The 21715-nt window shown below is 38.8% G+C and overlaps 1 protein-coding gene and 1 non-coding gene across 2 annotated transcripts in view; one reads left to right on the top strand and one right to left on the bottom strand.

The window, feature by feature from the left end:
- The window catches only part of RABGAP1 (RAB GTPase activating protein 1), a 210514-nt gene that overhangs the window by 109777 nt on the left and 79022 nt on the right, over positions 1 to 21715 (bottom strand). Inside the window, exons 12-14 of the mRNA XM_006158213.3 lie at positions 15160 to 15334; positions 9228 to 9321; positions 1557 to 1707 (exon numbers count right to left, since the gene is read on the bottom strand). Coding sequence (XP_006158275.1) covers positions 1557 to 1707; positions 9228 to 9321; positions 15160 to 15334 — 420 coding nt within the window. The remainder of the gene's footprint in view (positions 1 to 1556; positions 1708 to 9227; positions 9322 to 15159; positions 15335 to 21715) is intronic.
- On the top strand, positions 8584 to 8690 carry LOC114009626 (U6 spliceosomal RNA). The gene has a single exon (XR_003551010.1). It is a non-coding gene; the product is annotated as a U6 spliceosomal RNA (small nuclear RNA).

Here is a 21715-nt window from a genome sequence, read left to right as displayed (position 1 = left end):
GGCTAAAAACTTCAAATTATTTCAAAAGAAGCTGGAAAGATCTTGTTACAAAGCCAAAACATAACTTGACAACAAGAGAAAATAATCAACTAGGTGTACCTGTGCAAGCTGTACATGTCATGAAATCCCACTCTTTGATGGCTCCATACTAGGACTACAAGGCTCTTTCCATCCTACCATGCCTGGGAACCTCTTTTCTGAAACTCACATCAAATATTATATTTTTGATAAACATTCCACTGTTCTCTCAGGCTAAATTCATCACTCCTTTGGATAACTCTCACTGTGGGTTTTCAGACACATTCTATCATATGACAGTTAACCATGTTTGTGTTTGGCCTTCTAGCTCCAATACTGTGACTATAAGTGCTCTATTTAATAATGATTAACCAGTTTTATCAATATAATAGAAGAAATCAGAGAATTACTTCCTGAAACATCTACCTAGAAGTAAGATGATGAAAAGGAGCACTACTATTCTGAGGACAAAAAAATAATCAGGGACCAGCAGGTGGCATGGTGGTAAAGGTGCTGGACACTTCCACATGGCCGACCATAGTTGGGAGTCTTGGATCTGGTGGCTTTCTCTCTGTCTCTGTCTCTATGTCTCTCTGTGTGCGTCTCACTTTGGTCAAATTAAAATAAATAAATGGATTAAATAATTCCTTAAAATTCTCCTAAAGAAAAGTCCCATCTCATGTTCAAATACTGTTCTGTTAATAAAGATTTTTTTTTGTTTATTCTATACTGCTTTATGAAGACCTTATTCGTGTCCTATAAGTTTTAACATTTTTAAAGAAGGTTCTATCTTTTGTCATACTGAAATGTTTTCACATATTATTGGAAATTCTGACCAAATACATTCATAACCCATGTTTGAGATATAAATACTTACCAATGGAGAAACAGTTTCCTAGCAATAAACACTTGAAGAATTTGAGAAAACTAAAACTAAAAACACGGGCATGAAGGCATAAACATTGCCCAACCTTGCAGAAAAATACTCTAAATCCTTGTATGTATATGTACGTAATGGTTTTTCTTGCTCCATTTGCAAAATCTTAAGAAATGTATGAATTTAAGAAGTAGATGTCATAAAAATAGGGTTTTTACTTTAGGAGAACAAGCTAAAAAGGAATAACGCTTAAGATTACAAAATTATTTTTTTCTTTATTGCAGAAACTCAGAATTAGGCCTTTCCTACCAATACACTTCTGTGATGTGTGAAAAGGAATTAGGATAAACAAAAGGAAGTTTTTACATATCACAGCACAATTCATCTAACTAAATATCCAATTACAGTAAAAAAGGATATAGATACACAATGAGGATATCCTAGAGGACATCTCTTGCCTCCTAAATAAAGTCAATCAAGAAAGAAAACCTTATGCCTTCTTTGTGCCAACAGAAAAAACATCTTTCAGAAATATGACAGTTTCATTCTTACATTAGATAAAGGAATTGTAATAAATTAACTGAAGTTAAATAACCACAATGATCTTTCCATTACAAATCTCTAACAGCCTTAATGTTGAAGCTAAATAATCATCCCTTACCTTTGTGATGAGAATTCGGTATTTTTCTACCAGGTGGTCATTGTTATGACAGCCTGCTAGCAGTTGCCAGACTTCTCCTCTAAGAGCTTCTGGGACACCATTTCTTACTAAGGACGACAACTGCTTTGGTCTCACACTCAAGTTGAGATGCCTAAAAATAAAGTCATAACCCGTGAATTCATAAGATTCTATAGATTGTTATTTTTATGAAAACTGCTTTATAAAGACTTGTATGGTAACGTACTAATGAAAAAAATTAGGAGGTGTAGAAGTACATGTGGCCAAGACAACTGTTAAAGAGACTGTGTGGAGGCATCAGCAAATAGAGTAATGGTTACGTTGCTGCACTCCTACATACTCAACCATGGTTTGTTCCAGACCTAGGGGCTTAAAACTCATGCCGTGTGTGTGTGTGCCCAAAATCCCAAGAGGAGAATGGAGGAGAAGGGATTGCAGCATGGTCATCCCCCTGGGAGGAGATTTCTCGCTTTCTGTCTATCTCACCAGTGGGCACATGCACCCTATAGCAAAAATTTCTCTCGAAAAAAGAGATTGAGCCAGCAGATGGCACAGTGGTTAAGGCACTGGACTCCCATGTGGTAGACTACGGTTTGATTCTTGGACCTGATGGCTTGAAATTCACACTGGGCACATGTATGTGTACACCCAAACTCCGAAGAGAATAGAAAAGAAGGGACTGTGGCATGACCACCCCCCTGGGGGGGGTAATATCTCACTTTCTGTCTGTCTCTCTGGCAAGCGCACGTGCCCCACAGCAAGAAAAAATCTCTAAAAAAGAGAAAGACTGGATGGAGGAAAGAATAAAGATCTATAAACTACTTCCTAAGTTTCTTTTAATTATTATTCTACCTTTAAAAAGGGTGCAGGGGTGGGGGGGAGGCTGGCAAGTGGCATGACACTAGACCCCCACATGGCTGACCATGGTTAAAGTCCTGGAACTGATGGTTTGTATCCTCACTTTCCTTTTCTCCCCCCTCCCCCCACTGAAATAAAAAATAAAAAAATAAAATTAAAATAAATAATTATTTAAAAAATAAAACTACAAAAAAAGGGGGGCCAGCAGGTGGTGTAATGGTTAAGGTGCTAAACTCCCACACGACCGACTGTGGTTTGAGCCTTGGACGTGGTGGCTTGAAAATCATGCCAGGGAACTGTGCGTGGGTGCCCTAAATCCCAAAAGGGGAATGGAAAAGAAGGGACTGTGGTACTGTCATCCCCCCCAGCAGTGATTTCTCACCTTCCCTCTCTCTGTTCCTCTCCCATGAGCACATGTATCCTATGGCCAAAAAAGACCCCAAAAAAGAAAACACACACACACACGAAGAAAAGTTGAGAACCACAGATGATATTTTGTGGTTGTTGTGGTTTATGTAAGTAAGAGCAAATTCCAATCAGTACACACAGAGTAAGACAAGGTCTTGACCACATACCAAAATTGACTGGTGGGCTGACCTTGCAGCGCAGGGTTAAACACTGCACAAAGGAAGTCAGATTCCACTTAGTTGACCAAGGTTCAAGTTCTGGCCCTGGTGGCTTGAAAAACACACTGGATGTACATGTACATGCCCAGGATCCTGAAGGGATAAATATTAGAGGAAAAAGGATTGTGGCATGACCAAGACCCTTTGTGGGGTACTTTCTCTGTCTGTCACTATGTCTTGTGTGTATGCATGTGCCCTCTTGCAAGGAAAAAAAAAAAATTGACAAATGAATTGTGTATTGATATGTCTTAAGATAAAATCTTTCAAGTGTGTTCTCAGCAATGTGTTACGGTGTCTTCTTATAAGAAACTTTTTTCTGAAGGCCTATAGTGGCTAAGAACGTTTTTTATATACTACAACATTACGAGTTATAAGTCTGTAAGCTTTATTTCATCTATAAAATGAAGAAAATACAACTTACATTAACATGTTGATATAATTAACAAAGTATGCTTGTGTAAAAAGTATTATTTGAGGTCCTACAGGAGACATGGTGGTAGCGCTGGACTCCCACATGGCTGACCATGGTGCAAGTCCCTGATCTGGCAGCTTGCTTTCTCACTTTCTCTCTCTCTCTTAGGTGAGCTCACATGCACTATAACAAATTAAGACAATAATAATAATAAATAACTCTTCAAAAACAAGTATTTGACACTCTTCCAACAACCATATAAGGTAGATAATATGATCTCCAGTTTTACAGATAGATAAAAATATTCAAGGAAGTCAATTAAATGACTGAGGTAGACCAAAGAGTGCTGTTTTCTAAGAATTGGTTTGTGATTTGAAAGCCATTATTTCTGAGTCAATAAATCTGGATTGGGGTCAATAGATGGCATGGTAGTTAAGGACACTAAACTCTCACATGGCCAACCGCAGTTCAAGTTTCAGACCTGGCAGCTTACTTTCTCACTTTCCCTCATTCTCTCTCTCTCACTCTATCCCTCTCTGGTCAAATTAAAATAAATAAATTAAATTAAATTAAATAATTCTTAAAAAAAAAAATAGGGGCTGGCAGGTGGCATGGAGGTTGAGGTACTAGACTCCCACAGTTTAAATCTGGACCTGGTGGCTTGCTTTTTCACCTTTCCCCTCTCTCTCCCTGTCACTCTCTAGTCAAATTGAAAATGATAATAATAAGTGAAATTAAATAATTATTTAAAAATAAATAAACCTGGATCTTGACACAGAGGAACACCATGACTATTAGATTTAAAAAGAAGTCACTGACACAATATTATCATTATCCTATTAACAATATAAAAAGGTGGATCAGCAGGTGGTACAGTGGTTAGGATACTTGATTCCCACATAGTAGACTGCGGTTTGAGTCCCAGACCTGGTGGCACAGGCACCATGTGCGTTTGCATGCATGCCCAAAATCCTGAGGAGAATGGAGAAAAAGTGACTGTGGTGTGGCCATCCTCCTGGGATGGAGGGAGATTTCTTTTTCTCTTTGGTGAGTGCACATGTCCCATAGCAAAAATTTCTATCAAAAAAAAAATATATATATATTTATGTAGATATATAAATAAAGCCCTGAGACTTTCCTCAAAATGTTCCCAGAATTCTGTAATAATACACAGCACATGTAAAAATGTATTAATTCTATGATATCAGTACCCTTATGCAAAAGTAAAAAGACAATTTATTATGATTGTGTCCTCACTTAGATAAAAAAAATTATATAAAAGTTGGAGAGTTCTGAGCAGAAAGAACAACAGTAGTTCTGATACTTAAGGATTGATACACTGTGATCTATGAGTTATCCAGCTCACTATGTATTTCTGCAAATAAATTTTTATTCAAATATAGCTAGGCTTATTTGTATAGATACTATCTATGATTGTTTTTGCACTGCAACAGCAGAGTTGAGTAGTTATGAGATGCTGGGCCCACAAGACCTAAATATTTAGTACCTGGCCCGTTATAGAAAAAAAGTTTCCTACCTCTAGCTTAATTTATATTGGAAAAGTACTTTCAGAATAATTTCATGCCATTAATAATATTAACATGAGCTTTCCAATTCAGCATATATATATATTTTTAATGCCAAAGGACACACACACACACACACACGAAAAAGAGAGAGAATCCCCCCAAGAGGACCTGGTTACATCTCAATCCTTTTTCCTCCATTTTCTCTATCCTGTCAGGATCTTGGGCATATGTACATACACCTAGCATGTATTTCAAGCTGCAAGACCAGGATTCAAATCACAATCAGTCATGTAGGATCTGGCTCCCTCTGCACAGAACGTAACCACTGTACTGCAGGGCTGGGCCCTCAGCATACTATTTCATACTGGCACTAGTTCTTTTACTCGCTAAGGATCCATTAAGCTGAACTTGAAGAATCAGAGCTCAAGGATACTAATACTCCTACTAAAGTCTAATATAAAGTTAAATAAACCAGTTTTAGGATCAGATGTAACTGTGTTAAAAACGCTGGTTCTGCCATTTACTAACAAGCATAGCCTAATTCCATGAGCCAATTTCCTCATCAGTATAAGTAGGTGCCAGTTCATTCGTTTGTTATGGTTGAAAGAGAGTGTTTAACTTAGTACAGTGCCTAGCATATGGTAAATTGATTAGTTCTTATTACTATAATTACCACAACCATGACATACATTATTTATTTATTTATTTATTTATTTTTGGAGAGGTTTTTTCTATAGGCACATGTGCTCACCAGAAAGGCAGACAGAGACAGAGAGACAGAAAGCGAGAACCCACCCCCTGGAGGGATGGCCATGCCGAGATCCCTTCTCCTCCATTCTCCTCTCAGGATCTTGGGCATGTATGCACATGTGCCTGGCGTGAGTTTAAGCCATCAGGTCCAGGACTCGAACCACGGTCAACTACATGAGAATCCAGTGACATAGCCATTATGCCAACTGCTGGTCCCAACAGCCATTATTTTTAATCTACAGGAATTTTAATGGCCATTTTATATACTTCTATGTTATAAATGAAAAAAGAGTTAACCTTGGAAGTCAAGAGTTAAGCTGGGATTTGAAGCCAGGTCTCCCAGTCTCCAAAATTCCATGATATTACAATGCTGCTGATCCATAGAACACATAATATAACGGGAAAAAAATGACATGACTTGTAAAAAGAGACTATGATACTGTATCTGAAGATATGACTAAAATAATCAAAAATGTTTAAATGTCCTTAAAACAGTGGAGACAGAAGGACAGTCAGCTAATATGTTTCAGAGAGTAGAAAACATATTAAATGAATAATATAATTATAAAGCTTATATAACAAAACAAATTTCAAGCCAATTTATAAAAGGCTGGTGGGTTCATCTAATACAATCTAATTCTAGAGTCTAAATGCTTTATCTAAATAATTTAAAATACACTATTATATAACCACGTCAAAACTAAATTACGTTTCTGTTTTAGAGCAGAAATCTCTTTATACAAATGCAATTCTTGTCAGCAACAGCCCAAACACTCCAAATTCACTGAGATGAAAATATAATTATGAGAAGAGTGCCAGCAGTTGTCTCCTGATTGTAAAGAAATATAAAAAATATATGAGAATCATTCCCCTAGGAGCTTTTGAAGAGTTCATTTATTAAAGTCACTTGTGTAGACAAATTATGCTTTGCTTTTTTCCTCCAGTACACAATTGGTATTCCCTGATGAGGGTGTTTTGCAAAAGTGTAGAAGAATGCAAGCATGCTTGAAGCAGGTCAAGCCCACTTGTAGCAATGTTCCCTAAGGACATGAAACAATTTTTTTTTTAATGCTGAGTACAGTTTTACGAAAAATAGAGTGAAAAAACTTAAGCAGATGAAACTTCTGAGAAGAACCAGCAGATGGCAGAATGGTTATATCTCTGGACTCCCAGGGAGTTGACTGTGTTCAAGTCTCAGACCTGGCGGCTTAAAACTCATGCCAAGAGTATGTGCATATGTGCTCAAAATCCTAAGAATGGAAAAGGGATTGAGGTGTGGTCATCCCACCAGGGAGTGTTTTCTCACTTTTTGCCTGTTTCTCTAGAGCATGCAAGCACCCTATAGCAAAATTCTCTCAAAAAACAAAAACCAAACATGCAAACAACAAATTCTGAGGAAAAAAAATCAAACCCCAAAGTAACAAGCCCACAAAAAGCTTATAAGACAACCCTAGTAACCAGAGCATCAGAAATAAAGAAGTGCTCAGAGATCACTTTTAAGCATATTTCTTTCTTTCCTTTTTTTTCCCCATAGGGCATGTGGAGGAGAAAGAGGGAGAAAGAGAGACAGAAAGAGCAAAAGAAAAGTGAGAAATTCCTACCACCTCATCCTGTGTGGTGGCCACACAATCCCTTCTCCTCCTTTCTCTTTTTGGAATTTTGGGCACTCATGCACACATGCCTGGCATGTTTTTCAAGCCACCAGGACTGGACATGAACTGTAGAGTCGGCTATGTGAGACCCAGTGCTTTAACCACCAAGCCGCCTGCTGTCTCCCTAAGCCCAACTTTTTTCAGAAATATACTGGCATCCTACCCAGGGAAAAAAAGGAAGCTATTGGATCGTATGGAAATGGTAGCATTTTTGCACAGAAAAATAGCATGATTTTCCTGAAGACCTAACACATAAATGTCTCACCAGCCTCACTTGGCAGAGTATCTCCGACTATGTTAATAAATACTTGAATATTTTCTTTACAGACAGCCTGTAGATAAGTGTGTGTGTATATGTGTATAGTGTTTTAGAGTCTCATTGTGTTGTGATCCTTCTGCTTCAGCCTCCATGGTCACAGAACTACAAGTGTGTACCACCATATCCAGCTACTGCCCATGCTGGCTATGAAGCCACAATCCTGCTTCCATATCCCAAGTAGCTGGGTATAGTTACAGGTGCACACAACTGTGCCTGACTTTTGAGGGTGGGCCAGGAATCAGGCCTTCCACATGGCCTCAGCAACATCAAGCACATCCTACTACAGCTGGAGCAGGACAGTACTTTTTATTTCCTTTTAGTTTTGCCAGAGGGTATGAATGCTCAAGAAAGAGAAACAGAAAATGAGAATGAAGCCTCCCCATGCATGGGGGATGATTAGGCCTCAATCCCTTCTTGGTTTTCCCCTCCTTTAGGAATTTTAGGTGCATGCACGTGCCTGGATTGTCTCTCAAGCCATTGGGTCCAGGACTTCAACTGTGCGGCCAGGTGGAATCCAGCCACCTTACCACCAGGCCAAGGGCTGACCCTAGGATAGGGCTTCTTTTTTTTTTTTCCTTTTTTTGGAGAGGTTTTTGCTATAGGGCGCATGCGCTCATCAGACAGACAGAGACAGAGAGACAGAAAGCGAGAAATCACCCCCCAGGGATTGGTCACGCCGCAATCCCTTCTCCTCCATTCTCCTCTCAGGATCTAGGGCACGCATGCACATGCGCCCGGCGTGAGTTCAAGCCACTGGGTCTGGGACTCAAACCGCGGTCGACTACATGGGAGTCCAGCGACATAGCCATTACACTAACTGCTGGTCCCCAAGGATAGGGCTTCTTAACAATGCTGTCAAATCTGTGCTCGCTTCAGCAGCACGTATACTAAAATTGGAATGATACAGAGAAGATTAGCAGGGCCCCTGCACAAGGATGACACGCAAATTCGTGAAGCGTTCCATATTTTTGATGGTAATAAAAAAAATTTAAAAAAAGAACACAATGCTGTCAAATCTATGTCTTAAGTTGATGAGAAATTCCTGAAATTTACAAGCATTACTAGGAAAACTAATTAGGAGTGCAATAATGATCATACTGTGACACTGTCATCCTAGGTACGTATCGTAAATACAGAAAAATCCGACCTGGAGTCTCTACTGTGGCAATATGCATTATGTGCACATTATGTACCCTGCCCTGATTACTGAGTATAGTTTTAACCAGCCAGCAGTTCTTAACCTCTTCAGTATAAAGGACCTCTTTTCTTTTTATTTGTCCATGAATTCTATGTTTGGATAAGTATATTTTACAGCCTAGAAAGTTTATTAGGTTTTTGATATTCTGAAAATTGACTTAAGATCACTACTGCCCTTATAAAAAAGATTCTAGAATAAAAACCTCATAATTAAGTTTCTATTGGTTATAAAACTGAGTATTATAGCTAGGTAAGATGCCCTACTGATAAAAGAGAATTGCAGTTGAAAAGGGCAACTATTCTAACTTACCATTTTGACAGCAGTTCTCCCCATGTTTCAAGAATTTTTTCTGCACATTCTTTGGATACATCACCAGATCCACTCAAGAGAGGTTCATCGTTATCTTTAATAAACAAAACACACAAAGAAGGGTAACAGAGGTGTCTATGCTAGCCAGAATGACATGTAAATGTAAGTTAAAATCAGAAGGTGCATAAAGTCAAAACTTCTTTTAGTATTATGTATAAATAAAAAGAAAATAAAAATGGTCCCAGGTGGAATATTATTGTAACCTCTTTAATTCTTTTTTGCTTTCCATATAGGCCCATATTATGTCAGGCACAGAAAAGAATCACTTAATTATAAAATTTTCTGACTCGAAATATTGTATGTCCCCTCTCCTTTTCCAAAGCAAACGGTTTTATGCATGAAATATATAGCAGTACTATTTTTATAACAAAAAATTTCAAACCACCTATATTTCCAACAATAAGAGAATAAATTATGATACAAATATACAATGTAGCTGCTCGCTGACAATTATATTTATAATGATATAGTGAAATGCCAAATAAAATTAAAATATAGGGCCAGCCCATAGTCTGGTGGTTGAAGAAATTGGATTTCACATGGCCAGCTATGTGGTTTAAGTCCCAGACCTGGTGGCGTGAGAAACATGCTGAGTGTGTGTGCATAAATGTTCCAAATTCCAAAAAGATATAGAAATGGAGAAGAGACTGTAGTATGACCATATCACATAGAGAATACTTTCGCTCTTCCCTCCCATCCCTGGTGAGCACATGCACCCTTTGACAAATTAAAAAAACATAAATAAATAAAAATATGAAGTGCTAAATCTTCATTATCATCCAAACTGTGTCAAAAAATATATATATAAAATAGAGGGACTGGATGGTGGTGCAAAGGTAAAATGTGCTACTCTGTGAGGGTGGCCCATTAAGGGAAAGTTCTAGATTTACATCCTTAGACCTCCCTGAGTACATAGGACACTCACATGCCTATAATAAAGAACAAGCTGACTAGGGCTGGAAGATGGATTGCGGTCTTTAGATACTGTTGAGATGCTCGCTATCTTGCTTGCAAATGAAAAAAATAAATGAAAATAGAAAACAGACTAAAATTAACTATATCAAGACAAACAATTATTGCGTTGGAGTAATGAAGTCATGACTGATAGTTTTCTCTGATCTTTTCTATTCTGCTATAGAGAATATGTACTCACCAAAGAGAGATAAGGGCAAGTAGGGCAATGAGTGAGAAATCATTCCCCAGGTGGAATGCCCATGCCTCAATCCCATCTCCTTTAGTCTCTTCTCAGGATTTTGGGCATGCATGCACACATGCCTGGAGTGATTTTCAAGCCCCCAGGTCCAGACTCCAACCATGCAGTTGGCCATGTGGGATCCAATGTCTTAACCTCCATGACACCTATTGGCCCTTTCTCTGATCTTTTATGCTTTTCTGACTTACTAAATTTTCTACAATGGTATAGTAGTAAGATCCAGTCCCTGATGACTTGAAAACCACAGTAGGAGTACGTGCATGCGTGTGCAAACTCCTGACAGGATAGAGAAGTAGAGGAGAGGGTATTGCAGTGTGATCATATTCCAATGAGGGGTGCTTTTTCTAACCCTCACCACCTTCTCCCTCTCTCTGTGGCAATTAAAAAATAGAGCCAGCAGATAGTGGGGTTGTTAAGATACTAGTCTCCCACATGGCTGACTATGCAGTTCAAGTCCAGTTCAAACCTCACATGCACCAGCTTAAAAAATCACACTAGGCCTGTGTACATGCATACCCAGAATCCCAAGAAAAAAATGGAGAAGAAGGGACTGCGGTGTGGCCACACCCCAGAGGAGTGAGTTCTTACTTTCCCTTTCTCTGTCTCTTGCCAGTAAGCACACACACCCTATACCAAAAACCTAAAAAAACAAGGACAAAAGCACAAAAAAGTATTAAGAAGGACCAAATAAATAATTTCCAAGGTAAATCAAGTAATAAAGAAAAGTAAGTCAAAGAAGAACTAAGAGATATTAAGATATGAATATTGCAGCACTGGCTTCATATAGCCTAGCAGTGAAGGGGGTCAGATCAAACATGTCCTACTGCATAATTTGAATCCTGGCCCTGATGGATTGAAACACATGCTAAGAACTTATGAGTATGTACCCCAAATCCCAATATGATGGAGAAACAGAGGAGAAGGGATTGTGGCATAGCCGCAATCCCTAGGGTGTGTGTGTGTGTGTGGGGGGGGTGCTTCTTCCTTTTCTTGCTTTCTCTCCAGCAAGCACACATCCTCTGGCAATTAAAAAGAAAGAATTAAAAACATACAGACTATGATATCTACTTAATAATCCAACAAAAGAGTTGAACTGAAGGTTTTTAACTTTTTGCTACAAACAGAATCAAGATGATTGTATCTCATTGTTTTCAGTGGGTATATGCCCAGAGGTGAACTTCTGGAGTTAAGGAAAAAAAAAAAAAAAAAAGCACACTTCTAAGGTTTTTAAAGTTTTCTGACAAACTGTATTCCAAAATCTTTCTGCCAATTTATACTTCCACTAAATGAGTATATCAGTACTTACTCCTATGTGTCTGCCAAAGTTTCTAGGTTTTGCTAGGTTTTAATTTCTTTGGCTTGACCTGACTAAATGAAGTTTGATCTGTACACTTCTAATAGTGTATCATGCATGTGCATCCCTATACTAAAGATAGTAAATTATATTGCAGGCAGTAATTTTAAAGGCTCAGAAATCTGTGATTTTTATTAAACTTCTCTGCATTGAAATGATTGGATATTACAACCAGTTTGATGGTGAGACAGGGAAAAAGACAGGCTAAATGTAAGTCAGAGTATCTTCTATATATGAGGTGAATAAGGTAAAAGAGAAAGAAAGGCTTGGGGGCACTAAAGTACACTTTTCCAACCTCACTACCTTGCCAGACTGGCCCACCTTTTTAATCCCTTGAATAATTTTCAACTCAGTAAAATATCAGTATGTCACACACAATTATTTGGGAGAAGACTGTAAAAAAATATACTAGACTTTTCAAGACAAGACAATTTTGTCAAAAAGAGTAGGAAGACTTACCTCACAAAATTCTCTTTACTGTTCTAGATGCTTTCAACAATTCTGGACAGTAGTACCTAGAAATGTGTGTTTAGAACCTCATCTGCCTCAGGCAGGGTTAGTGGTAGTGAGAGAACAGGCAACCTCAGTTTTAGAACCTTGCTTCTGGAAACTTCTCTTCTATAACTGCCGACTTCCTACCAATGTCCTTTGAGTAAGAAGCCGCTGTAGGCAAATGCAACCATTATTTCCAGGAAGCAAACAGATCACAATAGGACAGATTTTCCTGGTTTACAAACTGGATTAGAGAAAATTAAAAGATGGCTTGGCTACAGTTTCCTTCTTCACTCTAAATGAATCCTAGGTGGTTACCAACCCTGCCAATATTAACTGAGCACCTACTACAATCCAGGTATGGTGGAATTCACTAAAGAAACAACATGGGCAAAACAGATACACTCTCTTCTTTACAGAGCTTATGCTCTAATGTTCCTGAATTTTCCATAGGCCACTTGCTACCACTAGTTCTTATCTCTTTCTAGCTAGAACTATTAATTCCATCACATTAAAAAAAATCTATGCCCGGACCAGCAGATGGTGAAATGGTTACATTGCTGGACTCCCATGTAGTCAACTGTGGTTCAAGTCACGATCCTGTTGGCTTAAACTTATGCCAGGCGCATGTGCTTGCCTTCCCAAGATCTTGAGAGGAAAATGGAGAAGGGATTGTGATGTGGCCACCTCCCCCCATGAGGGGTGATTTCTCCCTTTCTGTCTCTTTGTCTCTCTGGTGAGCCCACCTTATAGCAAAAATCTCTCAAAAACAAACAAACAAACAAACAAAAACAACAACAAAATCTATGCCTGCTATAGATTAGAACTAGATGTGAGTCCTGATGGTATCCTTCAGTTTGGTCCAAATATCTTTGTAACCAAAGTAGATATGCTTCAAAATCTATGGTGAGGAGATGTGAGTATTCTCTGGTTTCATAAGAATCTTTCCCAATTTTTAGCTGTTTTGTTTTATTGCTGAGTTTAAAGGAAGAGAGCTAACTTTTACCCACTCTGCCATTTTAACCAGTGTTGACCTAGAAGAAAAACTGTAAGTCTCAAGACTACCAGTTATATGGCTGACAAACATAAACAGCAAGAATAATTTTGTCTTTCCTAGATAAATCACAAGACTTAGATTGGCTAAGAAGGAGAACTTGAAACTGCATCTCTGATTTCAAAAATAATACATGTAGGGACCAGCAGTTAAAGTAATGGCTATGCCGCTGGACTCCCACGTAGTAGACTGTGGTTCGCATCCCGGACCCAGTGGCTTAAACTCATGCCGGGCGTGTGTGCATGCATACCGAAGATCCCAAGAGGGGAATGGAGGAGAAGGGATTGCGGTGTGGCCATCCCCCATGGGGGGTGATTTCTCGCTTTCTATCTCTCTGTCTCTCTGGCGAGCGCACGTGCCCTATAGCAAAAATCTCTTCAAAATAAATAAATAAATAAATAAATAAATAAATAAATAATACATGTATTTTCTCTGTACTTCAAAATGCTTTATGAGAACTAAACACAGGATTGATGGTAGACTACAGCTCTGACTGTGGACTCCTAGACCTGGATTCAAATCCTTTTACCCTGCCAATTTCCAGCTGCATAACCCTACATGACTTTCCTGGGACTCTATTTATGTGGAAAACAAGGGTAATAATAAACCCTATTTTTCCAGATTATTGGGAGGATTATATAAAGTGAATGAAGCACTGGCTTACTACATATTAAACAGCTAGTAATTTGTGACTATTAACATTATTCTTATTTTTTAAGGTTTTTGCCTGAGGTTGTGTGCACTCATCAGAGAAATTGCTGGAGAAAAGAGAGGGAGAGAGGGAACCAGCAGTTAGTGTAATGGCTATGTCTCTGGACTCCCACGTAGTCGACCGCGGTTCGCGTCCCGGACCCGGTGGCTTAGAACTCACGCCGGGTGCGTGTGTGTGCGTGCCCTAGATCCCGAGAGGAGAATGGAGGAGAAGGGATTGCGGCGTGACCATCCCCCCGGGGGGTGATTTCTCACTTTCTGTCTCTAATGTCTCTGTCTGTCTGGCAAGCGCACACGCCCATAGCAGTCGGCAAGCGCCCACGCCCATAGCAAAAACCTCCCTAAAAAAAAAAAAAAAAATAGGCTGAGTGTGCTGGATGTGTCCCTGTTCCTAGTTAACTTGGAGGCTGCAGGAAGAATGTGATGAAACCCTGTCAAAATTACCTATCTCTATCCCTCACTGAAAAGGAAAAAGCAAACAAGTAAGTGAAGCTCTGGTACTAGGTTATAAATTAGAAAATGACTCTCAAACATTTACTTGTCCTGTGCCCCTTCCTTCCCTTCATTCCTCACTTCTATACAGTACCTTTTAATAGCATCTGAAAGATTAGTTCAATAGATATAGCCATGAAAAGGGAAAAAAAAATTGATTGACTTGTATTGCTAAATGGGTCATATGTACAAGTCACATTTTAGCAAGTGAAATTTTTCCTATAAAATCAATCAGTTGAGATGGGAACATTTACTTAGGTAGAAGTGTGTCAAATTTATTTGAAAGAAATACACTCGTATACAAAATCAGCATTGAATTGATTTTTTAAAATGGCACTAATTAATTTCTGATTTTCTCAAATTGATTACAAACACTGGAAAGAGGGTCCAATGTTCATTAAATATAGTTCCCCAGCTCCTTATATATAGTTAACGCTCTTAAAATTTTAATCAATGGATTCCAAATGCCATGTCACATTATCAAACTTCTAATAAAATTTTACGCTTGCATGGTCTTCCACCCCCAAAAATAAATTAAGTTCTCCCTACAATTTACCTTCCTCTTCATCATCATCAGGAGGAGAAGGTATCATGGAACTCTGAGATCCAGACTGTGGCAGGCGAACTGAAGGACTGGCTGTAGTTTTCCGCCTCTCTCTTTCTGATTCACTTTCCAAGCACACAACTTCATATAAAGTGTCACTATTATTCTTTCTCTCCTTTTGCTTTATCTTAAGGATGAAAAAATATTTATTAGGCAGTAAAAGTCTTTTTGTTTTTAATTAAGAATAACTTCTTATTTCATACAGGATGTGAGAATAAATGGTGTTTCTCTGAGTATCTACACTAAATATAATCTTTTGTAAATATAAAAGCCTATATTTAGATTTTCAAAAGTTTAAGAAAATAAGGCATTTACTGAACAGGATTCCAGTTCTACATTTTGTCTTGAAACTATCATCAAATATTCAACTAGCAATATTAGTCAGTGTGAACTAAAAAGGTAAGCATTCTGTATCTTTCAAGTTACCTTAAGGTGTCCTTCAAGGTATCCAATATAAAACTATACATAAAAAAGTACTTTAAAATACTCTAGGGACCAGCAGTTAGCATAATAGCTATGTCGCTGGACTCCCATGTAGTCAACCGTGGTTCGCGTCCCGGACCCGGTGGCTTAAAACTCATGCCAGGTGCGTGTGCGTGTGTGCCCAAGATCCTGAGAGAAGAACGGAGGACAAGGGATTGTGGCATGGCCATCCCCCCTGGAGGGTGATTTCTTGCTTTCTATCTCTCTGTCTGGCGAGCGCACATGCCCTATAACAATACAAAACAAAAAACCTCTTCAAAAAAAAAAGAAAAAAACTCTAAAACATGAAGTTTAGGACTAAAAAATACTCTTATTTCTGTGTTTCTTCCCCACTGCTTTTACTTAATAAAACAGGGTAGGGAAGTTTGTTTTTTTTCTGTTTCCAAATGAAAGCTCCAGTTTGGAGTGAGGTGGGATGAAGGCAAAGAGGGAATAGCAGAAAAGACATCAATAGAAAACACAAAGAATTGGATAGCTCTAATTAATATGTACTTTGGTTTTATTTTGAGGCAAACATATAATAGCTGAAACTTATTTAATTAAAAACAAGCAATACAAAACTTTACGAGTACAATGAATATTTTAGGTATAATAACATTCCATGTTAGGCCAGTTTGAGGAGGAGGAAGAAAAAAGGCAGAGTGAAATGCAGAGGACGAAAAGGTACACAGAAAACTATTTCTGGGCTCAGCAATAGGTTTTTATTTTTAACAACAACAATAACAAAATTCCTAACTGACTGTACACATATGGGTAGCCAATACAGTTTACCTAAAACTCCTTTATGAGTCATAGAGACCAAAGCACTACTGCCTAAAGTCAGATAGATGTAGAATCAGTAACTAGTGGGCCAACTCAAAGCCTGGTGGTTAAGGGAACTGGATCTCATATGGCTGTATGGTTGGAGTCCTGAATTCAGAAGCTTAGAAAACATAGCAGGTGTGTGTGCATGTTTGTCCCAAATCCATGACCAGATTGAGAAATGGAGGAAAAGGGATTATATTGTGACTATGCTCCACTGGAGAACTTGCTTTCTCCTTTCCCCCTCTCTATTTCTCTGATAAGTGCACAAGCACTTTGGAAAATTAAAAAAAAAAAAAAAGAAGAAGGAAAAAGAACTAGATAGATCATGTTTATAAGGCAAAAACTCTCGTTATAAAAAATTTACATTATTGAACAGGGTAATAGTACATGGAGATTTATTATACTATTTTTAAATATCTATGTATGTTTGGATTTTCTATAGCAATAATCTTCTTAGATTGTATACATTATAATAACATATACCCCCCCGGGCCCCCGCCAAGCCGGCGGCGGCAGGAGGGGGGCCGGGGAATAACTAATTCATCCCAAGTAAGCAAATAGAGTATCCCTCAAAAACTCTTAGGGGACCAGCAGATGGCATAATGGTTACATCATTGGACTCCTGTGTATTAAATTGTGGTTTGAGTCCTGGACCTGGCAGCTTAAAACTCATACCAGGTGTGTATGTGTATATGCCCAAAATCCTGAGAAGAGAATGAAGAAGAGATTACAGAGTGGCCATCTGCCTTGGGGGGTGATTTCTTGCTTTCTGTCTCTCTGTCTCTCCAGCAAGTGCACACATCCTGTAGCAAAAATCTCTCCAAAAAACAAAACTAAACAAAACTCTTAGAACATTTATCTTAAAACTGAAGCCATGGGACCAGCAGATGATGTAATGGTTACATTGCTGGACTCTCACATGGCCAACTGTGGTTCGAGTCATGGACCTGGAAGCTTAAAACTCATGCTGGGGGTCGGGGGTATATGCATGCATGCCCAAAATCCTGAGAGGAGAATGGAGGATGGAGGAGAAGGGATCGCAGTGTGGCCATCCCACCTAGGGGGATGATTTCTTGTTTTCTGTCTTTCTGTCTCTCCAGTGAGAGCACGTATCCTATAGGAGAAAGTTTAGAAGGCCTTGAGGTGGGCAATAACTTTTAAGGTATAATACTGAAGGTCCAATCCATGAAAAATGAATTGACAAGCGGGATTTCATTAAAATTAAAACATTCTGCTCTGTGAAAGACTATATCCAGAGACTGAAGAGATAAGACTGAAAAAATATTTGCAAAAGATACACCTGGTAAAGAGCTGTTATCCAAAATGTGCAAAGACCTCTTATAACTCAACAGTAATACAACTTGATTCTTAAGTGTGCAAAAACTTGAGTACCTTACCAAAGAAGCCATTCAGTTGACAGATAAGTGTATGTAAAGATGTTCTATATCACATGTCATCAGGGAAATGCAAATTAGAACAATAATGAGATTCAGTCTGTGGCCTAGTGGTTAAGGTAGCCAGGCCACACATGACCAACTCTGCAGTTCAAGTCCCAAACCTGGTAGCTTAAAACACATGCCAGGCATATATGCATATGTGCCCAAGATCCCAACATGAGGAAGACGCATAGGAGTAGGGATTGCAGCGTGACCACTGTTACTGCCTCTCTCTCTCTCTCTGTCTCTCTCTGGCAAGTGCACATGCCCTCTGGCAAGTTACAAAAATATTAAGAGTCTTCCAATATAGAGGGAAAAGCTGTAGAAGGTTCCTGTGAGATGAGTACCTTATCCCAATAATGGATTCCTTAGCCATGGCATTACTCCTAATTCCCTCCATTATTTCCCCTCCTACGAATTTGAAAGTGGGGAAGGAGGGGTGGAGAGCTCACAAAGGCATCACTACACTTTATTTCATTGTGAAACAGACAACTCCTGTTTTTCAGTGGACAGATCTGGTTCTGCTTTGGATACTACCCTCCTGAATGAATTTTGAACTTCCAAGGTGCTAAGCGTTAGATGGCGACACTCCCTTCGATGGACCAAGGAACAGCCTTAAACAGATACCCTTTAAAAGCAATATGTTTACATTTGATAGATTCAATCTAATGGATATTTATTGAGTCATTAAGAGAAGGTCTGAGGTTTTACAGGGTCATTTTACTTTGTTGGCTATAAGCTGCTAAGAATTGTGAAAAATAGTGATTGTTTATAGGATAGAAAAAGGACTGACCAAAAGCAATTGAAATTCTATTCTAAAGCAAATAAAATTAAGTCCTTGATTGATATTTGCCCATCAAAATATGTTTCGGAATCTGGTTGATGTATTATTCTCTGATTAACTCATTGGGATTTTATATTGGGGCACTATTTCCCATCATTCCCCTCTGTGCACCTGACAAACCAGTAGTCCTAGACAATAAAGCAAAACCTTAGATTCTACAGAGAAAAAAAAAAAAAAAGAAGAACACTTTAGCTATGCGAATAATTTCATTGCTACTAGAAATTTACATCAATGGCAAATTCTCCTATCCACTTCCGAACTTTAGATAATCTGCATTTGGCTTTTGAAATGATGGTCCTTACCTCAACTTTACTCATGCGTAAGTAATTTACATCCTACCACTTAATTAGAACTTTTTAAGAAACAGAAAAATCTGAAATTATGATAAAGATTGATCAGGGTTGCTGCTGTTCTATTTTTCAATAAATCAACCCATAATGACTCAGTACTTAAGTCGAAAAAAAAAATAACATATATATTAAACTACATATATATAACTTAAACATGTTTTAAATTATATGTCACATCTGTTATGTATAAGTTACAGCAAAATGTACTCTATCGGGACCAGCAGTTGGCGTAGTGGCTAATTCTTATATCCGAACCCTGGTTACAACTTCTATGGAGGGGGGGGTGGTAAAAAAAAAAAAAAAAAAAAAAAAATTGCATATGCAATAACCTTATGGACCAGTGACTCTAATAGGAATCTACCAAGATGTACTTCCTTAAAATCAAAACAACACATGCACACGGTTTCATACTGCAAAATTATTAAGAATACCATATAGTTGGGTAAAAAGTCCAAGTGTTCCTAAATAGAAGACTACCTGAAAAGACCACTATTAATCCAAATAAAATAGTCCTACACAGTTAATTAAGGTAGCTAAATCCCACAAGATCAACATTGTGGTCTCAGTCCTAGACCTGGAGGCTTGAGAAACATGCTGGGAACATTGTGCATGCTTGCCTATGGAAACATGCTGGGAACACTGTGCATGCTTGCCCCAGGAAAGAATGAAGAAAGAACTGTGGCATGACTATCTCTCCCCTGCCACTGGGGTGATTTCTCACTTTTCCTCTCTCCCTGGCTCCTGGGAGTGCACATGCCCTGTGGCAAGAAAGAAAGAAAGACGAGAAAGGAAGAAGGAAGTAAAAAACAAAGGAAATTTCTATGTGTTAATGTGGAATGATCCTATATAAAGTTAAAAAAAAAAAAAAAAGGTACAGGCCTGAACATGGTGGCACAGGCAAGACACCACTGTGCAATACTGAAACATGGGAAGCTGTGGGTTTAGATCCTGGGTCAACCTCAATGTTGAGCACACTTGTGATCCTAGCTGACAGGGAGTTTGAGGAATCACAGCATGATGAGATCCTGTCAAGGGTACCTGTCTGTGTCTTTTTCTCTCTCTAAATATATAAACAAACTTTAAAAGAAAAAGTACAAATCAGTACATCTAGTAAGCTAATTTTTATTTTAAAATAATGTTAAAAAAATATATAAGGGGGAACCAGCAGTTAGCGTAATGGCTATGTTGCTGGACTCCCACGTAGTCGACCGCGGTTCACGTCCCGGACCCGGTGGCTTAAAACTCACGCCAGGCATGTGTACGTGTGTGTGTGTGTGCCCAAGATCCCAAGAGGAGAATGGAGGAAAAGGGATTGCAGCATGGCCATCCCCTCTGGGGGGTGATTTCTCGCTTTCTGTCTGTCTCTGTCTGGTGAGTGCACGTGCCCTTCAGCGAAAATCTCTCAAAAAAAAAAAAATATATATATATATAAGGAACCAGCAGATGGTGTTATAGTTACATCGCTGGACTCCCATGTAGTCGACCGCGGTTCGAGTACTGGACCCGGTGGCTTAAACTCACACCAGGCGTGTGTGCATGCATGCCCAAGATTCCGAGGGGAGAATGGAGAAGGAACTGCAGTATGGCCATCCACCCTGAGGGGTGATTTCTCGTTTTCTATCTCTTCTGCCTCTCTCTGCCTCTCCAATGAGGACATGTGCTCTACTGAAAAAAATCTCTCAAAAAAACCCCACAAAAAACAAACAAAACTTTACTTTAAAAGTTGTTGAGGGGTCAATAGGTGGTATGGAGGGTAAGGAACAGTATTCCACATGGCTAGGTCAGAGGCCCAGACCTAGTGGCTTAAGAATCACACCAGGTATGTGTGCGTGTTATGCCCAAAATCTCAAGAAGAGACTAGAGAAAGGACTGGAGTAAGGCCATCCCTCCCTGGGGGGTGACCTCTCTCTCTCTCTCTCTCTCTCTCTGGTGAGCGCATATGCCCTATTTGGGATAAAAAATTGTTGAGAAATAGAGTATCTAAAAGTTGCCAAAGTATCAGCACAAAGACTACTTCCTAAAACAGAGGAAATTTTACACAGGAGAGCCAGTGGTCAGCACAAAATGCATACACGTGAACACACACACACGCACAGCAAATAAGAATAAGAGGTCTAAGTTTCCAGTTATGGTTATACAGATTTACTACCTGTTTTGATGACTTTGGCCACATCACTTACTCTTTCAGATACACGCTTATTCATTCATTCATTTATGTTTAAAGAATTATTTTAACTCTATTTATCCATTTATTTATTTATTTATTTATTTAAATTTGACCAGAGAGGGACAGAGCGAGAGTGAGAAAGAAAGAGAGAGAAAATGAGAAAGCAAGCAGCCAGACCTGGGAGCTGGAACCGCAGCCATGTGAGAGTACAACGCCCTTAACCATCATGTTACCTGCTGGCCCCAGTTTCTTCATTTATTAAATAACAATTTTGTAAAAGATTTTACGTCCCCTACAAGTCAATGAAATATTCTATAATTCTATAGTCATAGGAATGCTGAGTTGGTGTTTTGTTCATCTACATCACTGTTGGAAAATCTAGTCTTTAAACTATTTTCTTCCTCTGAAGATTTAAATCCAAGAC

This window comes from Tupaia chinensis, unplaced genomic scaffold, assembly GCF_000334495.1.
Source record: "Tupaia chinensis unplaced genomic scaffold, TupChi_1.0 Scaffold000575_1, whole genome shotgun sequence".
Lineage (NCBI taxonomy): Eukaryota > Metazoa > Chordata > Mammalia > Scandentia > Tupaiidae > Tupaia > Tupaia belangeri.
Note: the sequence above shows the minus strand (reverse complement) of the source record. Positions and strands in the feature narration are given on the sequence as shown.